This window comes from Diadema antillarum, unplaced genomic scaffold, assembly GCF_040938485.1.
Source record: "Diadema antillarum isolate AM-2024a unplaced genomic scaffold, OU_Dant_1.0 seq00002440_RagTag, whole genome shotgun sequence".
In the NCBI taxonomy this organism is placed as follows: domain Eukaryota; kingdom Metazoa; phylum Echinodermata; class Echinoidea; order Diadematoida; family Diadematidae; genus Diadema; species Diadema antillarum.
This window is the reverse complement of record NW_027273047.1, coordinates 1-19,858: the sequence shown is the minus strand read 5'-3', so window position 1 is coordinate 19,858 and position 19,858 is coordinate 1. Positions and strand designations below refer to the sequence as shown.

General features: G+C 37.6%; 1 protein-coding gene across 1 annotated transcript; it reads right to left on the bottom strand.

Annotated features, from left to right (window-relative positions):
- Window positions 1-244: 244 nt before the first annotated feature.
- LOC139714800 (integrin-linked kinase-associated serine/threonine phosphatase 2C-like) lies at window positions 245-16,151 on the bottom strand. Its single transcript, XM_071626456.1, has 8 exons — window positions 16,029-16,151; window positions 13,293-13,523; window positions 12,343-12,460; window positions 9,964-10,164; window positions 8,846-8,933; window positions 7,775-7,896; window positions 4,127-4,328; window positions 245-395 (listed from the first exon to the last, which is right to left on the bottom strand). Exons 1-8 carry the CDS (start codon window positions 16,060-16,062, stop codon window positions 252-254), a joined length of 1,140 nt encoding a protein of 379 aa, XP_071482557.1. The 5' UTR covers window positions 16,063-16,151; the 3' UTR covers window positions 245-251.
- Between the last annotated feature and the right edge of the window lie 3,707 nt (window positions 16,152-19,858).

The window sequence follows — 19,858 nt, the reverse complement described above, 5'->3', positions numbered from 1 at the left end:
TCTCCATCATAGGAAACCAAAAAGTAAAAAGAGAGAACATGTTTATCATCAGCAAATTCTTAGATTTCTAATCTATTTTCTTTGCTGTCATTCCAAATAAGTGTGATTTCACCTGAATATTCCTGCCTGTTTGGCTCCTATTCCAGTCCACACAGCCAGCTGCTGCAAAGAACACCGCACTTACAAGGATCACAGATGCAACTTTCGTGACAAATGCTCACACACTGGTACGAAACTCCTGGGTTTGTAGTCTATTTGTTCTGGATGTTCACCAACACCACAGTGATGTTATCAGAGCTCCCTCGCCTAATAGCCTCCGACGCCAGTCTGTTGCAGGCTGTTTCAAAGCGCACTTCATCCTGGGACCTGCCCTCCACCTGTTTGATGTCCTCTTCCTAGTGAGAGTGGTATGAGTGGTAATCAATCACAGCTGTCAGACAACAATGCACTTGTTTTGCATGCCAAGCCATGTCAGATGTGATAAAGAAACTACCTCATTCTATTCCAACAACTGAATTCCAAGAAAGCAAAGAAGAGAAAGGGGTGGACATCTTAATCTCGAACCGCAAGAGATGTATTTGGATCATTTTATGAATCATGATCCTGTCATTAGTACATGTCACAAAATATTTGCACAGTGCTCCTTTAGGGGATTATCTGGCCCCCTGGGGGAGTTTGCTCCATAGTACGATAGAGTCAAGGTAGCTAGCCTTCTTTTTACATTTCACTGGGTCTTGTATGACATGCTTACATACATGTAACCGCTACATCTGTATTTGACTTGATTGGATCTTTCACATTGGTCTCTTTTCTCTCAATTCAATCAATGAATCTGCACTTTGCCGAGAGAGACAAAAACAGATCAATTTGGAAATCGAAGGTCCATGAGAATTCATGAAGGTAAAATAAAGAGAAATCTCCTCAAAATAGGAACGTTATGTATTATTCATTTTCTTTGCATATCTCTAAAAGATATACAACTAAAATATAATAGGATGTAAATTCTACAGATGTTCAAGTATAATGTACTGTAAACAGATATAGCATAGCCAAAAATGCCCAGCCTGATTAGGGTTAAAAACATCTATTTCAAATATCCTCAAACCTATGAAATTACTCATTTATGTGGATATGAAATACTCAATTTGGCACAACATCAAAACATCAATCTCTACCACATGCAAAAAACAAACAGTGGTCCATATTAATAATTTAGCACACAGCATTAATAGTATGATTGTGAGGGTTCATGAACTAGATTTCATATTGATGAATGTGTATTTGTGACTGCATGACAATCAATGATAATTTATCTGTATGCCTACATATAGCACCTTATCAAAATTGTATCAAATGCACCAAAAGTTCTATAATACACAAAGTAGCCATGCTAACCATCAACACGTCAGCAGAACAGTCATGCAAAATGTAGACCGATTTCCATTTTTCTTTTTACAACAATTAAAAGAAGCTGCTCATTACATCCTATATGCTCGACTATTAGCATTTGACGAATTGAAATGCAAGAATGGATATATATATACAATGTATTATCCATTTTTACCAATTGGATACATGTGAGATCTGTTGAAAAGCAAAGAAACTAACTGAATACATGTATGTACATGTGATCATTTTGATATCTTCAAAAAATACTTTTTGATATGTAACAAGTCTGGTATCACTGAAAAAGATTTGATTTTTTTCTTTAATTTGTTGATGACCTTACTTGAAAATCTTTAAAATGGCAGTTATTGGCTTAATCTATTCAGAGTTGTCATTTCCCTTTCCCTTGGCATTGCTTTTGGGCTATTGGTTTCACACATCAAAATCTGGTGATACCTTACGACTAATAATCAGACAAGTGGCTAAAAATCTCCCAAGTATTTGTCAGATTTTTATTCTCATCTGTCACTTCTAAAATGATTATGTCTGCACTGACAAACAAACAAACAAACATACATACAAAAACGGATGGTGATCATACTCCAAGCATACATGTACAGTGGACTCCTGTTACAACGAAGTCCTTGGACCGGCAAATTTCTTTTGTTATATCAAAATGTTGTTATAATGGAACAAATAAACACTAAAAAAGAATAGAGCCGATAATTTTGCATCAGGGATTTTCATTTTGTTGTGACTGGAATTTCGTTGTATCTAGGTTCATTATAACAAGAGTGCACTGGTACTAGATTTGTGGTCAATTCATTCCCATAAGTTTGAATAGCCTTATCCCAAATCAGGACAGTGCACGTGCATGCACAAAAACTTAGGCATCCAGCTGAGTGAATTTCCATTTGAGTACATTCAAACAGACAGTTCTCACAGCTCATTTTTATCGGTAAACAAAAAACAAAAGCATCGGCAAGTTAAATAGGTATCAATTTAAAGAGGAGAAAATTCTAGTAATTGGCAGGTATGATCAGTGGCATTCAGTCTATTCAGTGATGATATCATTAAAGGTACAGTTTACCTTTGGGAGCAGTGATTAAAAAAGTGTTTGAGATACTGTATACGCTATATATTTCGCGAGGGTTTTATTTTCGCGAATTTCGCGAGTCGGGAGCTATTCGCGAAATTAACAACACGCGAAAATATCACCTTCCAAAATGAATCCCTTGCCTTGATGATACGAACATTTCAGTACTAGTATACCATGTCATGGCTTAACGAACAGACCATACTGGCTAAGCTTGTTTACATACATACGTCCACGTCTACTTACGAGTACTGTAGAGAGCCAATCCATTATCGCAAGGGGACCACTCGTCAGAAATCTAGCATGATGGACTTAACCACTTCAAAAATTAATGTTGAATTCTAACTTACTAATAGTGATACAAGTTGGCAGAGTTTGGTAAGTTTTTTTTTTTTCATACAGTGTATAACTAGTATCATTCTTATTTGCTAGTTAGTTGAAAATTCACACTTTCCTTGCCACTTCATATTTTCAATCGCGAATTTAGCCACTCGCGAAAATGTGTGAGAGCGGCAATTCGCTAAAATTTATGTACGCGAAAATTATAGCGTATACAGTATCATATTTGATGCATATGTGTAGGTCAGATGTATCACAAAAAATCCTACACTTACCAGGTAAAAAATTTGCAATAAAGCCTAAAATATAAGGAAATATCACTATTTTTCTCAATAAACCATAACTGTAGATGGTTTAGTCTAGAAATATTTTAATTATACCTATTGTTCACATTTTGCATATTTACAAATACTTAGCATTTATCATACTGATTCAAATTTTTACATTGGTTGCTGCTATCCCTTACTCACATTTTAGAACTATCTTGAAGCAGTAAAGCTGGGTTTTTGTTTTATCTGCAAAAGGTAAATTATGCCTTTAAAGTTCTAATGAGAGGCCGCATCGCTAGTTTTTCAACTATGGGATGTTCCGTATCCCGATATGCCTGATATGCGTTGATATCTTTGCTTTTATGCTAAACTCTCTTTCCAAAACACTGGGATGTCGGTGATATTCAAACTATTTTTTACCTTAGAATACAAAGGCATTATTTATCATTTGCAGATGAAACAAAAACTCAGCTTTAGTGCTTCAAATTAGTTTTTAAATGTGAATTAGGGATAGAAACAACCAATGTAAAAATTTGAATCAGTATAATTGATTTTAAGTATTGGTGAATATACAACAATGTGAACAATAGTTATAATAAAAATGTTTCTGAACTAAACCATCTACAGTTATGGTTTATTGAGAAAAATAGTGACATCTCCTGATGTTTTAGACTATATTGCAAAATCCGACATTTTTATATGATGGGATGTTTTGTGATATAACTGACCTACACATATGCATCAAATGTGATATCTTGAACATTTTTGAAATCACTGCTCCCAATGGTAAACAGTACCCCTAATGCTTAAATTTCCTTCAAATGTCGAGAAAAATACAGTCAACTCTGCCCAAGGCGAATCTTTTGGACTGAAAAAAAAAAATTCAACTTTGCAGGGAAAATTTAACTTATGAGGGGTCAAAAACAAAAGAAAATAAAGGAATGAGAGCCAGTATACACAACTGACGTAGGCGACTATTCAACTTATGCGACTTCGACTAGGGCAGAGTTGACTGTAGAATACCGGCCAAACTCACATCCAGAATCTCGTTGATAAACTGGATAGCTGAATCTTCAGTGAAACCTTTCCACAGTCCATCACAGGCCATGAGTAGGAAGCGGTCACTGGCTCCTAGTTGGCACTTCTTGATGTCCGGCACGCACGACACGCCGCAGTGCTTGAAGCGGCCATCTCCGAGGGACCGCGACACCTCCACGATTCCCATCACTCGTCCATCCCTTTAGGGAGTCGGCAAGAAACGTTTGGCACCAAAAGCAAGATTATTTCTACATTGCTCAACGGAAAGAAAATTAGTGCCACAAAGAGCATACAGAAATACCCAGTACTTTTAAGAAGTGTGTTAATCAGCAGCAGTACAAAACATGTGAAGGCACCACACAACATGAGAGTGACAGTTAAAGGGAACGCAAACCCAAAGAGCAATGTGGATTGAGTGAAAGCAGCAATATTAGTAGAACACATCAGTGAAAGTTTGAAGAAAATCGGACAATCGATGCAAAAGTTATGAATTTCTAAAATTTTGGTGTTGGAAATGCTGGATGAGGCGACTACTAGAGGTTATGACGTATGAGTGGACAACAATATAAAGAAATATAAAGAAAATTCCACAAAAATTCATTTTTCATGAAAATTACAAATTCAATCAACTTGATACTGACATATGTTAAGGGTAGCAATTATTCCTCCTGCTTTCTCAAAGCGGTTAGTCAAGTGCTCTTTCATAATGCTAGAAAAGTGAATTTTTGTGGAATTTCCTTTATATTTTCTTTGTATTGTTGTCCACTTATACGTCATAACCTCTAGTAGTCTCCTCATCCAGCAGTTCCAACACCTAAACTTTAAAAATTCATAACTTTTGCATCGATTGTCTGATTTTCCTCAAACTTTTATTGATGTGTTCTACAAATGTTGATGCTTTCACTCAATTCACATTTCTCTTTGGGTTTGGTTTGCACAGAATCAACAGCAAAGAAAGCTAAAAAAAACTAACAACTAATGCGTACTTACACAATGTTAATTAAATACACTATTCATCACTCTCTTCAAATGAAAATGTCATCCCTAGGCTTACATTACATCATATCAATATTCAAGTAGCAAACCTGTCAAACAAAAATCAAGGAAAGTAACTGAACTTCTTACAAGCAATCTAGGAGATATATTTGATGTAAAGTGCCTTAAAACCTTAGCTGATAAAGGATACTAATGCTTTTACAAGCAAACATTGGAGAAATTTGACAGGAATTGTAAAACGAGAAACCATCCAGTGTAAACTGCAGAGATGAAAATGACTTCAAACCAACTACTTTACATTGTATGCATAGCTTCGGATTTGTAAAGGCACAGTTGGTATATGATATCTAAATACATCAACTGCATTGTACTTTTAAAGGTCCCGTTTACCTTTGGAAGCAGTGATTGTAATAAGTGTTCAAGATATCACTTTTGATACTTACTATAAGTGCAGGTCAATTGTATCACAAAACATCCTACCACATAAAATTTTTGCAATAAAGCCAAAAACATAGGGAGATATTACTGTTTTTCTCATTAAACCATAACTGTAGACAGTTTAGTCTGGAAACATTTTTATTATAACTATTGTTCATATTTTGTATATCTAACAATTACTTAACATTGATTATACTGGTTCAAATTTTTACATTTGTTTCTTTCCCTAACTCACATTTCAGAACTACTTTGAAGCACTAATGCTGGGTTTTTGTTTCATCTGCAAATGGTAAATTATGTCTTTAAAGAAAGTTCCACTATTAATTCAAATGCTAAACTTCCATGAGTGTGTCTATTGTAATGGGAGTGCTGCCATCCTTGTTACAGGGGAAGTCTCCCTAATTGTGACCGTGCATCACAAAACGAACAAAAAGTAGCACCCCTTAATTTTATGTGAGGCTCAAAAAAGGTGAAATTGGTCAACCGAGTCAATCTTGAGTTGTTCATAGTTTTTGAAAGAGCTATCCTCCTTCAAAATTATTTTGTAATTTGGGATCATAACATGAATGGGAAAGTGTGTTTCCAGCAGTATTTCTACAACCCTTTATTGGAGGAGAGTAGAATGATCAGGTATGTCTTAAAGGTCCGTTTTCATTTCTTAAAATCCTTTGCACACTCTTCACTTTCAAGTCTAATAACTCTTGAAAGGATAATGCTACTGCTTTGAAAGTTGGTATTAATCATGGACAGAATGTGTTAAAAGAACATGTTTAATTTCAGTTTAATCTGATAATCTCTTCATTGTTGTTGCTCCAGTGGTTTACATCCTGTGTTTTGTCCCTTTCATTGCACAGCTAGCACAGCTTGGTAAAGATCAACCGCTTGAATAGATGCTGTACTTCAGAGCCTCTTTTCTCAGTTCACACTTTTCCAGAGTGTGTGCTTTCTTTCCAGTATTTAGATAGGTTAGGAGAGTCCATTTGAATTGAGTTACACATCATTTTAAAGCTTGGAGTCTGCTCTTTCAGAATCTGCCCTTAACTAAAAATCCATGTTTAGCGACTTTTTGTTTGTTTTGTGATGCAGAGTCACAATTATACATGTGGATTGAGTGAATGCAGTGATATTTTTAGAACACTTCACTGATGCATGAGGAAACTTGGGACAATATGTGACCGTGCACCTCAAAACGAACATATAGTCGCACACACTGATTTTGCGTGAGGACTGAAAATAAGTGAAATGGGTCAACCTAGCCGAACTTGACTTTTTCATATTTTCTGAAAGAGCGGGTCTTCTTTAACATTATGCTAAAATTTGGTATCATAAAACGGGCAGGAAAGTGTGTTTTTTTTTAGCAGTTTATCTCGAACATTTTTGGTAGAATAGTGAGATTAGGTGTGTCTTTAGAATCCCTTTTTCATTTCTGAAAAGCCTTGTCCACACTCTTCACTTTCAACTCTAATAACTTTTGAAAGGATAGTGCTACTGCTTTGAAAGTTGGCATTAATTATGGACAGAATGTGTTAATGAGGCATGCTTAATTTCAGTTTAATCTGATAATCCCTTCATTGTTGTTACTCTGGTGGTTTACTTCCTGTTTTTTGTCCCATTCATCGCACAGCCAGCACGGTTTGGTAAAGATTAAGCGCTTGAATAGACACTGTACTTCAGAGCCTCTTTTCTCAGTTCACACTTTTCCTGAGTTTGTGCTTTCTTTCCAATATTTAGATAGGTTAGGGAGAGTCCATTTGATTTGAGTTATACATCATTTTTAAGGTTAAAGTCTGCTCTTTCAGAATATGGTCTTAACTAAAAATTCATGTCTGGCGACTTTTTGTTTGTTTTGAGGTGCAGGGTCACATATGTTCATTTAGTAATAAAAAAGTTTCTGTGCCACCATCGCTGGCTGAGAAGACTACAATACAACATTTTGTGACATCATGCATGGACAATGATATAGAGAAAATGATGTGTTCTACTAATATTGCTGCATTCACTCAATTCACATGTATATTTGGGTATCATTTCCCTTTAAGTTTCATTCTTCTTTTTAATCACCTTGAAAATTATACAATCAGAAATGACTAATTTAGCCTGAGGTTCATGATGAACTACAGTTGCATATCATGTTGCATTTAGCATAAAGGGTTTAACTGCCTGAAAACACGACTTCAGTTTGAAAAGAATTAACCGTCAACTCCAGCATTACCTGACATAGCCCCCTGCCTTCTGGATGCGTATCCTCTCCTCGTACTGGGTGGGGCTATGGTCCTTGGTCAGAGGGAGGGGTTGGTGTCGACCCGTCTCAGGGTTGAACCGACACAGAATGGCCTGTTGAGTGACAACATGGGGGGAGGGGGAATCAGGACAGAACAGAATTGATGTACACCATTTTGAAGGATCGAGTCGCATGCTAGTTCTACTGCTGTTACAATGATTGTCGTAGTAGTAGGAGTTACAGGAAACGTAGTGGTCCTGGCATTAGCAGTGATATCACTAATAATGATTATCATAGGAACTATTATCATTGGTGGGTAATAAATCAAATATCAGTCTTCTTATCTTTGTGATTATACTTTAATCATCAGAACTGCGTCTGAAATTGCTGCTGCAACAACAGCTACTAAAAATACTATTAATTCCTCCAACAATCCTTCTATAAGTACTACTATCACAGTTAGGGATTAAGGGATTATTTAATCACCTATCAAATGAGAGCTAAGTTTAGGACATTCTTGCCTAATCATAAAGTAGATATTACAGCAGCTGTGGAATTGGCAAATAAAACACAGAAAAAAAGTGAAGCCCACAGAAACAAATTACAATATCAATATACAATTCAATACATGTTTTGTGTCAACTTTTGGGAACAACTTAAAAGTAAGCAATTTCCTTATCTCACCTTAGGAAAGTCTTAATCAAGTGCCAGCAATAAAATCAAAACACTGACATCACTTGTACGTGTACGATCTCAATAACATTGTACAAAGGAGAAGCAAATCTTGTCAACTATTAAAAAAGTTTAACTGCAAGTCTGTATCACAAATATGGCACAAAAAATACAAAAATATGACGAGATATATTGCACGAATTCAAATCCAAAAACAATTATAATGAATCGGTGTACAATAATACAATTGTACATGTATAGTTATGGTTTGTTTGCTTTTGTTTAGCTTAAAGCTGTTGAACTTCAGCAAAGGAAACATTGAATTGAAGATTCTGCCCAAACAGTGCTGACAAAAATGATCAAGTCATAGATTAGACTGAGTCAGAGAACCTTACTATCACCAAGGTTGGCTATGTAGAGCGTGTTGTCAACCACCAGCACACAGACGGCTGTGGAACCATCCTTCCAGACGGGCTTACTGCCAAATTTAACAGAAAGGGGAACAAAGTGATAGGACTTTTGCCTTGCAACTGACTGACAAATTGCCCTACATTGACGTACATAAGCAATGAATTAACCAGTGTTTAGTAGTAGCCATGATAAAGGAAATCATGGGCATACATACTCACATAGGATTTGAACCTATGACCTCCTGACCATCTGCACGCTGTAAGAATTAGAACCAGCACAGGCAGTCTGGTGGAAGCTCGGTAGTCTACTGGATGTCCGGCAATCACAAGGTCATAGGTTTGAATTCTGCCCGGGTGTGTATGCCCATGATTTAGGTGTATTTTCTTTTGGCTACTACTAAACACTGATTAATTCAGTGCTTATTTACGTCGATGTGGGGGAATTTGTCGATCAGTAGCAATAAAAACAACTTGATCCAATATTTTCATCAATTCAGACTTCTGTCTGTATGCCTCGTATCACAGGCAGCAGATGGAACAAATGGAGTACCTTCCAAACTTCATGCTTTTCAGAGTGAATCACTGAAGTACAGACACAATGTAATTTAAGTTCTGAAATAAACCTATAGCCAACAGTGCACACTGGCACCGGTCCAACGGTCCAGGACCAGTAAAAATTACTGTCTGACCAGTAACTTTTTCAGGAATTGATGGGTAAAAAATTGAAAAACTGGGTACAGTACCTACACTGGTATGACAGATGGGTCAGACCAGTAGAAAAAATGGGTTAGTGTGCAGCCCTGCTATAGCTATGGTGTAATCTCTTATTCATGTCAAACAGTAATTTAACAATAAACAAAAAAATTAGCAAAGAACCATGTATTTTTGTTACATTTGGAAATAAGAACTGGAAGAAAGAAGTAGAAAATAAAATTATCAAGAGGATACGTGACACATTAATACACCACAGGGACTCTACTCAACTGAGTACAAAAAGTCTTGACTATGGGATGAATTTCAACACTCAGGTACTTCTGTGTTGGGTTAGATTTTTCTGTATTTCTGCCAGAGACTGGAAAAATATATTGCATATCTTACCTTGCTGAAGCCTGCTTCAGAAAAGCCTCATCAGTGACCTTAAAGGTATCAATCATACATTTCTTAATCTCCTTGTCCCGATTGGTAGCCTCTCCTTGAGGGAACTTGATGGCGAGGTGCGTGTGGAGAGTCCTGGCAGCGTGCTTGGATGCTCTATCTCCACTGTGGCCATCAAACACGGCGTAGTATGCCATTCGGGATCTGTAGAAATCAAAGAGAGTGTGAAAACGACAACAAAATCGATGGGCTTGCAAGTTTACAACCTTCACAAGAAAAGGAAATTTACATTGCTACAATGTAAGTAACTCATTCACAGCTGTAAGATCTATTCAGAGTTAAAACATATCTACAGCACCCTGATTTTTCTGTAAGTTGACAAACATTCTGTCTAGCAGGTTTCCATAAGATTTGCCACAGATGCTATTTCTCAATGAATATAAAAATTGTATTTATAGCATCGTTAGCTATTATGAATTCAGGATTCTTCCTTCACTTGCACGATCTATATTACTATTTTAATCCTCATCATCCTCATTATCATCATTGCCATTTCTCTTTAAATATTTTTGATTATCAATATCAGTGAAGAATATAATTAGCAAATATTGTTCTTTATCACCACTATTATTTTTCATTGAATATAAGCGCATTTTTTAGCCCAAGTAATATCTCATACCTGGCCAGGCAAGATGAATTTCAAAAGTTGATAGTCTTACAAACACTCACAACAACTGAAATTCAAACAGCTTACTGCTCCTGTGGCAGTCAACAACTTTGACAGCACATACTGTGGTAAAAGGTAACTGGTCGGATGACAGCAAATTTACTCGTGTTACGGGAACAGTGAATATGAAGAAAACTACAAGTAGCATTTAAGAGCCCCTACAATACACCTACCTTGATATCAGAGATAAAAGAAATTATATGACATATTAATCATAGCAAGTAACCCATCTGTGTGCATTCTTATTTCCGTGTTGTGCAAAGTGCACAAAAAATCCAACATCACAAAAATTTCCACTTTAACAGTACAGTATGTCCACCCCCCCCCCCCCGCCCAAAAAAAAGAAAAAAACTTACAATCAGATTTTTGTATTGACAAAACCCTATATGATTAAACTGTTTAAATGCTACATCAGGGTCTTAAAATATAACATCTTAGCTCTATTTTGCAGAAAACCCCATTCATGTTGGTGAAGTGGTCACAGAGAAATGTGGATTGTTGTAAAGCATGTTATGAGTCTAATTCTTCCAAGGCTGCGTTTATCAACTTTCCCCTGTTTAAACGGCTTTCCAAAGCCCTTTCCAAAGCCCTTTCCAAAGCCCTGTACTATTAATGTGCCGCTTGTTTTCTAAGAAGGGACGGCGAAAAGCAATTACCATCATAAAAACATATCTTCCTTTGAGAGTGGCGAGTCATGACACAATGCCACATGAATCAATAATTGTCTTCCTATCTGTGAGGCAGCTCCAGTTTAGCACATTCTTCAAATATTTCTGAGTGGCGGCATGAGACTTTGGCTGCATTTATCAACTTTCCCCTGTTTAAACGGCTTTCCAAAGCAGTTTCCAAAGCTCTTTAGAAACGGCTTCCAAAATAGTTGCGCTTATCAACTCTCTTCGCGAACACAATTACTGGCCTGTCACTGCACAGCTGCATTGCGCAATTCGACCCAAGGAGAAGAGGTCATATAAGGCGTGCATTGTTCGTAACTGCAGTACAATACTACAAAGCCGTTTCAAAACAGCTTTGCGTTTATCGACTTCAAAAGGCTTTTACAGACAGGTTTCTGAAAACCTGTTTAGGAAACCTGTTTGGAAAGCCACAAATTTGCGGCTTTCGAAAAGGCTTTCTGAAAGGGCTTTCAAAACAGCTTTGCGTTTATCAACTTGTAAAAATTCCTTGAAAGCTGTTTGGAAAACCTGTTTCTGCCGAGAAAAGGAGAGTTGATAAACGCACCCTTTCGAAGAGGCTTCCCGAAAGGGCTTTCAAAACAGCTTTGCGTTTATCAACTCGTAAAAATTCCTTGAAAGCTGTTTGGAAAAGCTGTTTCTGCCGAGAAAAGGAGTTGATAAACGCACCCCAAGTTTACCACTTGGATGCTCTTGTGTGTGAACACAATAGACAGAACTTGGAGGGAAGAGATTCCTGACATGCTCCACAAAATTCCTCATTTCTCTTTGACCACTAAAGCAAATCGAATGGGGTTTTCTGTAAGATGTGGGCAATGAGTTATAGTTTTGTACCCTGAAATTGTGTTTGGATTGATTCACAAATTTTAAAGTTATCATTGCGGAGGGTCCCGTTGTAATTTTTTTGGGGACATACGGTATAAGTATTTACTCTGGGACATACAAGGGCTAGAGAGTGTAACTTACATTGTGGAAGGCACATTGGTGAGGTGGGAGGTGAAATCATCCAAGATGACATGGGCGTCCTGCATGCTGTCCCTCTCCCCCTGCCTCTCAGCGCTGAAACCCTGCAACCTGTAAATACCTGTGTCATTGTCAAGCACGAGACAGTTTGAATAAGGCGCTGACTTTACAGGATTCATTTAGGTTTTCCTTCTTCTTTTTCTTCTCCTTATCCTAGAGCTATTTGTCTTCCTCCTTGAGAGTATTACTTAAGGACTAGTTTTCCACTTGGAAGTTGCCAGAAAAATCTAATGATTAAAGTCAAAACATAGTTCTTGGAAGGGCTCAAAAGTAATCTTCTATCACTTGGAATTTACTTTCAATACATCAAAAAGGTCTCAAATTCATGAAATCCTTCCGTCAAGATGTTTTCATCACAACTGATTGACAAATTGCCCTACATCAACGTAAATTATTTACGTCGATGTAGGGTAATTTGTCAATCAGTTGCAATCAAAAGGGTCTACCAAGAAACTTACCTGGCTGACATGATGTGCAAGGATGATGAGCTGATTTGGAGTGTTTTGAGATCAAAGTGTAGAGTAATTTTGGTCGTAGTACACAACTTTTATTCCAGGAGAGGGGTAGGCTAGGAGATTGTGGACTTTTGTGAACATTTTCGGCCAATATTTTGCATTTTCGTCATAACCCGACTGAAATCGTGTTATTACAGCATTATTTTGCACATTTCCTATGCATGCGTGTACATTTCAGGGCAATCGACAGTTCTGCTGGCAGACAAGAATTGTTCTGGCTTTAATCAGCATGACAACACTTTCAAATCAGTGTGTCTAGTGTACAGACTCAGAATGGCAAATATTTCACTTTAATTGCACAAAGGATCACATTCAGTATAAATAAATTCATTTAGGGTAGTCTGTGCAGATTAACCCTGACTACTCCATACTACTCACCCATCGCTAACCTCTTGACAGATGGACGATCCTCATCATCATCCCTGAATTGTCTCTTTGAAACTGCATTCTCATCACTTTTTTCACTGACTACTTCTGCTGAAGGACTTTGGGTGTCCTCTGTTTTTCTTTCCACCGTCTTTTCAGACAGTCTAGGCGAGGTAGGCACGTCATTGTGTGAGGTCTGCAAAGTTGCCTCGTTGCTTTCGTCTGGTTGTTTTTTCTCATCACCTACATTATGTATTAACAGACAAAGTGAAAAGAAAGACACAATATATGACAATCTCTCAGCTCATTATGGTTGACCACATCTACTCTTTTTCCTTTTCCTTAAAGAAAATCAAACCATCAGACGGGTTGTATTGTCTGCTGGCAATATTTGAAAGGAAGCTTTCTTGGCAAGTCACTTGTATTCAAGGAAAGCTCTTTCATATGATGCGACCATCATTTTTTGTGCTAATTGTATCAGCTGTTATTTTTAATAATCAACACTAGTCAGTCAAGTCGTGAAAAAAACATCTCCCAAAAATGTTTGCAACCCACTCATTCGTGAAAATGTCTGTTCATGAAAATAACTGCTTATATGTACAGTTGTATATATATACATTGTATACTTATATATTGTATACATATAATTCATCACAGTAAATATATATGCCACGTAATAACTGACTGACTGCACCCATGACCAAGATTACCCATCACCTAGGCCAGCCCAGCTCAGTTTTCACTTTCTAATTGGGCCCTAGGGCTATGGGTCTGGTAATGAATGTTTGGTTTGGATAGCTCAGAAAGAGCTGCTTCATACACAGGGCTGGGTATGGTAACCGGTGACCCACACACATTGGTACAGCACCCTAGGGTTCGGTTGGGGGGGGGGGGGGGGGACCAATCGACCAGGTTCAAGGTTGAGGAACCAAGTAGGAGAGACAGAGCCTAGTAGTAGTATAGTGAGGTGCCCGCACTTCGTCAGGGGCCCCAATATTGTCACCCTGCGTAAATTGCTACAAGTGTACCGATCGAAGAACAAAATTTACACCTGGAATAACTATACACAGCCCAGTCGCTGAAAAAAACGCATGGCGTCTGGTCGGGCTACACCCGGGACTGTGCTCAGTACCAACCATCTGGATCTGGATCTGTTACTCTGAAAAGCTCAGGTTGAGCATCACTCAGCTCAGAACGTGATGCTCAACCATACATGTACGTTTGAAACTTTGCAGGGTTACCACAACCAGGCAAACCGAGGTGAAAATTGAACAGTTTCTCTCAAAAATGTTAACATCATAAAAGGAATAGGTGTTACCCATATCATCACAGCACAGTCACCCACATTGGTCTTTTATGTGCTTTGTCTATGGGAGGGTGGTGGGGTGGGGTGGCGAGGTGCAGGCCCCTTCCTAACTGCAACCAGCCCGAACTCGAAGCGTTCGGGCTGCGCATTGCAGGATTTTGGATCTGGGAAGGCCTAGTATCGTTGAAAGGGGACAACTTTGCACAACAGGGAATGACACTAGAACCAGACAGGAAATTGCCTTTCGAACACTTTAATTCAGTCTTCGGTACCAAAACGTCAACGTAAGTCCTCCGAGGACAATCGCCATCTTTCGTTGTTCCTTCCGCCCTTTCTCAGCGTATCTGTTACAATCGTTTACACATTATGTTCCCTTACATCGTGGCTAAATTTCACCTTAAATACTAAAAAACGTGTCAATTTGAATACTGAGGGCCTATGCAGATGATGAAGTTCAATTATTGACAACAGGAATGGTCAGGATACAGAGAACGGAATAGTCCGCTTTTCATTTCTGTTCAAATTGATGACTTTAAATGATTCGGTCAGGAGAGATCTGCGAGAACAACAACTGCTCTGAAAGACGGATTTGAATCCTCTGGCTCTGGCACTGCTCTTGCACGAGTCAGTAGCACTAGCAGAGTAGCCTTTTTGACCACGCGGGTCCAGGCACTCTTGCTTGCTGGGCGACATCATACATGTGTGTGGCGCCCCATTCGATTGCTCTCTGTTAGCTGGTGTGGGCGCATTTCACTTGAACCCGTTCGCTCGCCAAGACGAGGTGCAGGTCACTCAAGTAAATTTATTTTATAATAGATTCTAACCCAGTTACATTGTAGATCTATACAATTTACAACATTAGATGGGTATGATGTAAAACATGATAGGGCCTGCTCCAACAGTAAACAGCATCTTTCATCAGGGATGTTCTCTGGACAAGTCCTGACGTGAAATATGACAATAACAAGTGTCTGAAGTGTAACGCAACCGAGTGCAAATGAGGGACCAGGAGTTGGAAGCCTCTTCAAATCAAGCTCCCTACTTCCAGAACTGATCTCCATCTACACTCATTCTTCCCAAGAACCACCAGATACTGGAATTCCTTACCACAAGCAATAACCAATACAGCTGATCCATGTTCATTTAAAGATACATTATTTAAACATTTTGAGTAATGTCCCTTCTACCATGACCTATGAACCAAAGTTGAGTGTTGCTCTACCAGGGCTGATCAACGTACACCATCAAGATCAAGATCAAGGTTCTGTCAACTTTCTCCAACAGCATAATCCTGCTACACAAAAACTAGCATACGGGACTACGCACAAAAAAAAAAAAGACCGAACAATGAGTGAGGTTTAGAAGTCTTCTACAAATACCCCATAGACAATGTCAATAATAAACTGAAACGATGTAAATTAGAACCATAAAACATCCGTTACCTTCTGGTTCCGGAAGATCTGAAAACAGATCCATTTGATTTCACCGGCCCTCGGAACTGACGCCAAGACACCACCAGCGTGACGGCACTGAGAACTTCCCGTAATAGAAGATCCTACGTCGTGCACAGTACTTGCACTATACCGGTACCCGTCGGTGAATCTTTGCCCGTACCATACGTCCAAAAACGCAGGATTGCTGAAGAGCGCCAGTACAGTAACTAAATCACGGCAAACCCAAAGAGATTTATGAATCTCTTTGGGCAAACCCGAGAGATCAATGGATATTATAAGTTATAATCATCATTATGAATACTGGAGTATGTGTTTTGGGGAGGTGAAAATCACACAATTCACAACATATTTGATATGGTATAAATTGACAAGTATGCCTACTTTTCGACTAAGTAAATTTCACATGTTTGTTTTTTGTTTGTTTGTTTGTTTGTTTTCAAATCAACAAATTTAAGCAATGTTAAATTTTGCAGTTCATTCAAGGGATAGGCCTATTATCTGTTATTTTCCTCTTGTTATACATCATCATAACTTATTCATACCGTGATAATATATCATTATCATTGTCGTTAGTAAGTACAAAATTAGTAGTACGATAGTGTATATAGGCCTATACTTATATCATTATTCTTTTTATTGCTGCTACCTCATTTTGATTTGTTGGTTTATTCATTGTTTAATTGTAGGGCCTTGCGGTAGGCCTATTAATCATTACAAAGATACATAAGAAACCCGACAATTTACACAAAGTAACTTGATGAATACTGAACAGAAGGAAACCATTTGTGGATGAAGCCAATTGATTGCATGTTAAGCCCGCAGGTCATCCACTTTTTTTAAGGTGTTTATTCGAATTTCGTTCAGTGCCACGAAATTCACATTACCAAATAAACAAAACAAAACATTTTACAAGGACAAAACAACATTATGCACAAACATTGTACAGAGATATGTCAATCTAACATTATGACTCGTTTGACAGAAAACAAAATCCGTTTTTTTTTTTTTTGAGCGCACATATTGTATCCTCGTGGGTGCTGTTCGTTATTCCGAAGGTTCGTTATTCCGAAGGATCGTTAATCCGAAACACACAAATTCCCAATACCTAGAGGTTCGTTAATCCGAAAATGAAAAAGGGTTCGTTAATCCGAACATTTGTGGCGTTAACGTTGTTGTTGTTGTTGTTGTTGTTGTTGTGTGTGTGTGTGTGTGTGTGTGTGGTGTTGTTCGTTTTTTTTTATTTAGATTTCACTTCTGATTATTTTTTCGGTTTTAATTGGTCGGTCTATGGCAAGAAAAAAAGAGGACAAGTGATTTTTTTTTTTCAAGAAACAAGTGGTGAAAATAAATGTACCAAATTGCCTTTAGAGCAAACTATCGTGTCCCCAGTTTGGGGCACTTTGCGAGAATGGTTACAGCTCGTTATTCCGAAGGTTCGCTATTCCGAAGGTAGTCCGAAGGTTCGTTAATCCGAAGGCTTGTTTATCCGAAAATGAAATAGGGTTCGTTATTCCGAAGGTTCGTTAATCCGAAAATGAAATAGGGTTCGTTATTCCGAAGGTTCGTTGATCCGAAGTGATAGGGTCCGTAACGAACCTTCGGAACAACGAGCTTTGTTTCATTTTCGGATTAACGAACCTTCGGAATAACGAACCTGATTTCATTTTCGGATTGATGAACCTTCGGAATAACAAACCTCATCACATTTTCGGATTAACGAACCTTCGGAATAACGAATATTCGGAATAACGAATCTTCCGAATAACGAATCTTCCGAATAACGAATTACACCTTTGGACTAAAGAACCTTCGGAATAGCGAACCTTCGGAATACTGGTTGAGGTGGGGGTTCAGGTTTATAACATTCCGAATTGAGATACTGAGAAACCTCTTATGAAATATGAACAGATACAGAGATTACAATCAATACAAAACTCTTCTGCACGAGTAGTATCCAAAATCAAGAATAACATGAGCAAATTTCACCAATTTTAAGAAGCTTACACTGGGTATGGCTTCCAGTGAAAAATCGGATTCAGTTTAAGATAATGTTATTGGCATTTGAATGTTTAATACGTTTGCTCAACATTATTAAGGGAGCTACTTCAAATCTACGCACCAGAGAGGAACCTTCGTTCAAAAAGTAAAGATTCAAGTTGTTATTCCAAACAGAAGAACCAAATTTTACGGAGAACGAACATTTGCTTTTAATGCCCCGACCTTATGGAATAATTTACCTCAGAAATTAAGACAAATCACTGATATAAATAGATTCAAGTCTGCCTTTGAAATGTAAATTTGTTTACAGTGTAAGCAAATATGAGGCTCGGTACCATCACAGTAATTGGAATGGTATGTTTTTGTATAATCTTTTCATTTTTTGAGCGCATAGGGACATTATCACTTTGTGTTATGCGCTATATAAGCACTGTCAATTATTATTATTATTATTATTATTATTATTATTATTATTATTATTATTATCATTATTATTATTATTATCATTATTATTATTATCATTATTATCATTATTATTATTATTATCATTATTATTATTATCATTATTATCATTATGAAAGAGCATGTAACTTTAAGAAGGATTCAACATTTATTTCATGAAAATTGATTTTCAAATGGCTTAGATATCCACAAAAATGATAATAACAAAAGGCGACAGGCCACGCCTTTTATTAGGATCTCTTTGTTTCACCTTGTTTTGGGATATCTCAGCCATTTTAAAACCGATTTTCATCAAATAAACTTTTGATACCCATTAGAATTGCATACTCTTTGACATCTCATAAAGTGGTTTCTGAATATCTCGCAAAAAGTGGTGACGTAAGTAGCTAAATCCTCACCTCAACCAGAACTGTACTTAACAAAAAATAAAGAGGGGTCGCGCGCCCGGTGCGTCCCCGTCTGGATCCGCTACTGGCAATTAATGTCGGTATTATCATGGAGGAAATGAAATGTGAAATGTAATGGATCACTGTTTCCAATTTTATAATACCGTGACATGACTTGAGAAGTAGGGTTAGACATATATGAGGATGGGAAACATCTCTTTCCACTTCTGACTTTTTCATACTCCGTATTAAGTTTGGGCTTTTTGCCGGAGATGATGTCTCTATTATACCGTAAATATTCAAGGCTCCTAAGTGAACAGTCCAAATACAGTAATTCTTGTCTCCAATGTGCGGACATCAATTATGATAATAATTTGGGAATTTGCGCAAGAGCATTCGGTAAATGATATTGTTATTAGAGTTAATTCATTTTAACCCTAACCAGGCCGGGCTTTTTTTTGCTGTTCTGTGGTCTGGGAAGGGTTGAATCTCTAGATCTCTCCCCCCCCCCCCCCCCCAAAAAAAAAAAAAAAAAATATCGGTCGCACAATTGCCATGAAAATTGGCACATTCATATCCAGGGGCGTAATCTACCAAACTATGAAAAAAAAGAGAAATTAGATTTATGTATTTTATATTGATAAAAAATCATAAAATCATGAAATCATACATATTGATTCTGCTCTAAATCAGAAAATAAAGCATCTAATTGCCTATTTTTTGGTGATAATATTCTTTGTAGCATTCCTACAATGTTCGTGTACTTCACTTGAAAAAAAAAGTTGTTATCAAATTAAAATGTCGTAACCCTCGTATCACGGTCCGGGACGGAATCAGGCTACTAAAATGTTATCGGCAATAATAGGCCTACTCGATCCTCAATTCAACATAATTAAACATAATTCATTACGATGTCCTATTTCTTTGCTCACATCAGGTCGTTGCTATCCAGTATATAGGCACTGCGTATTA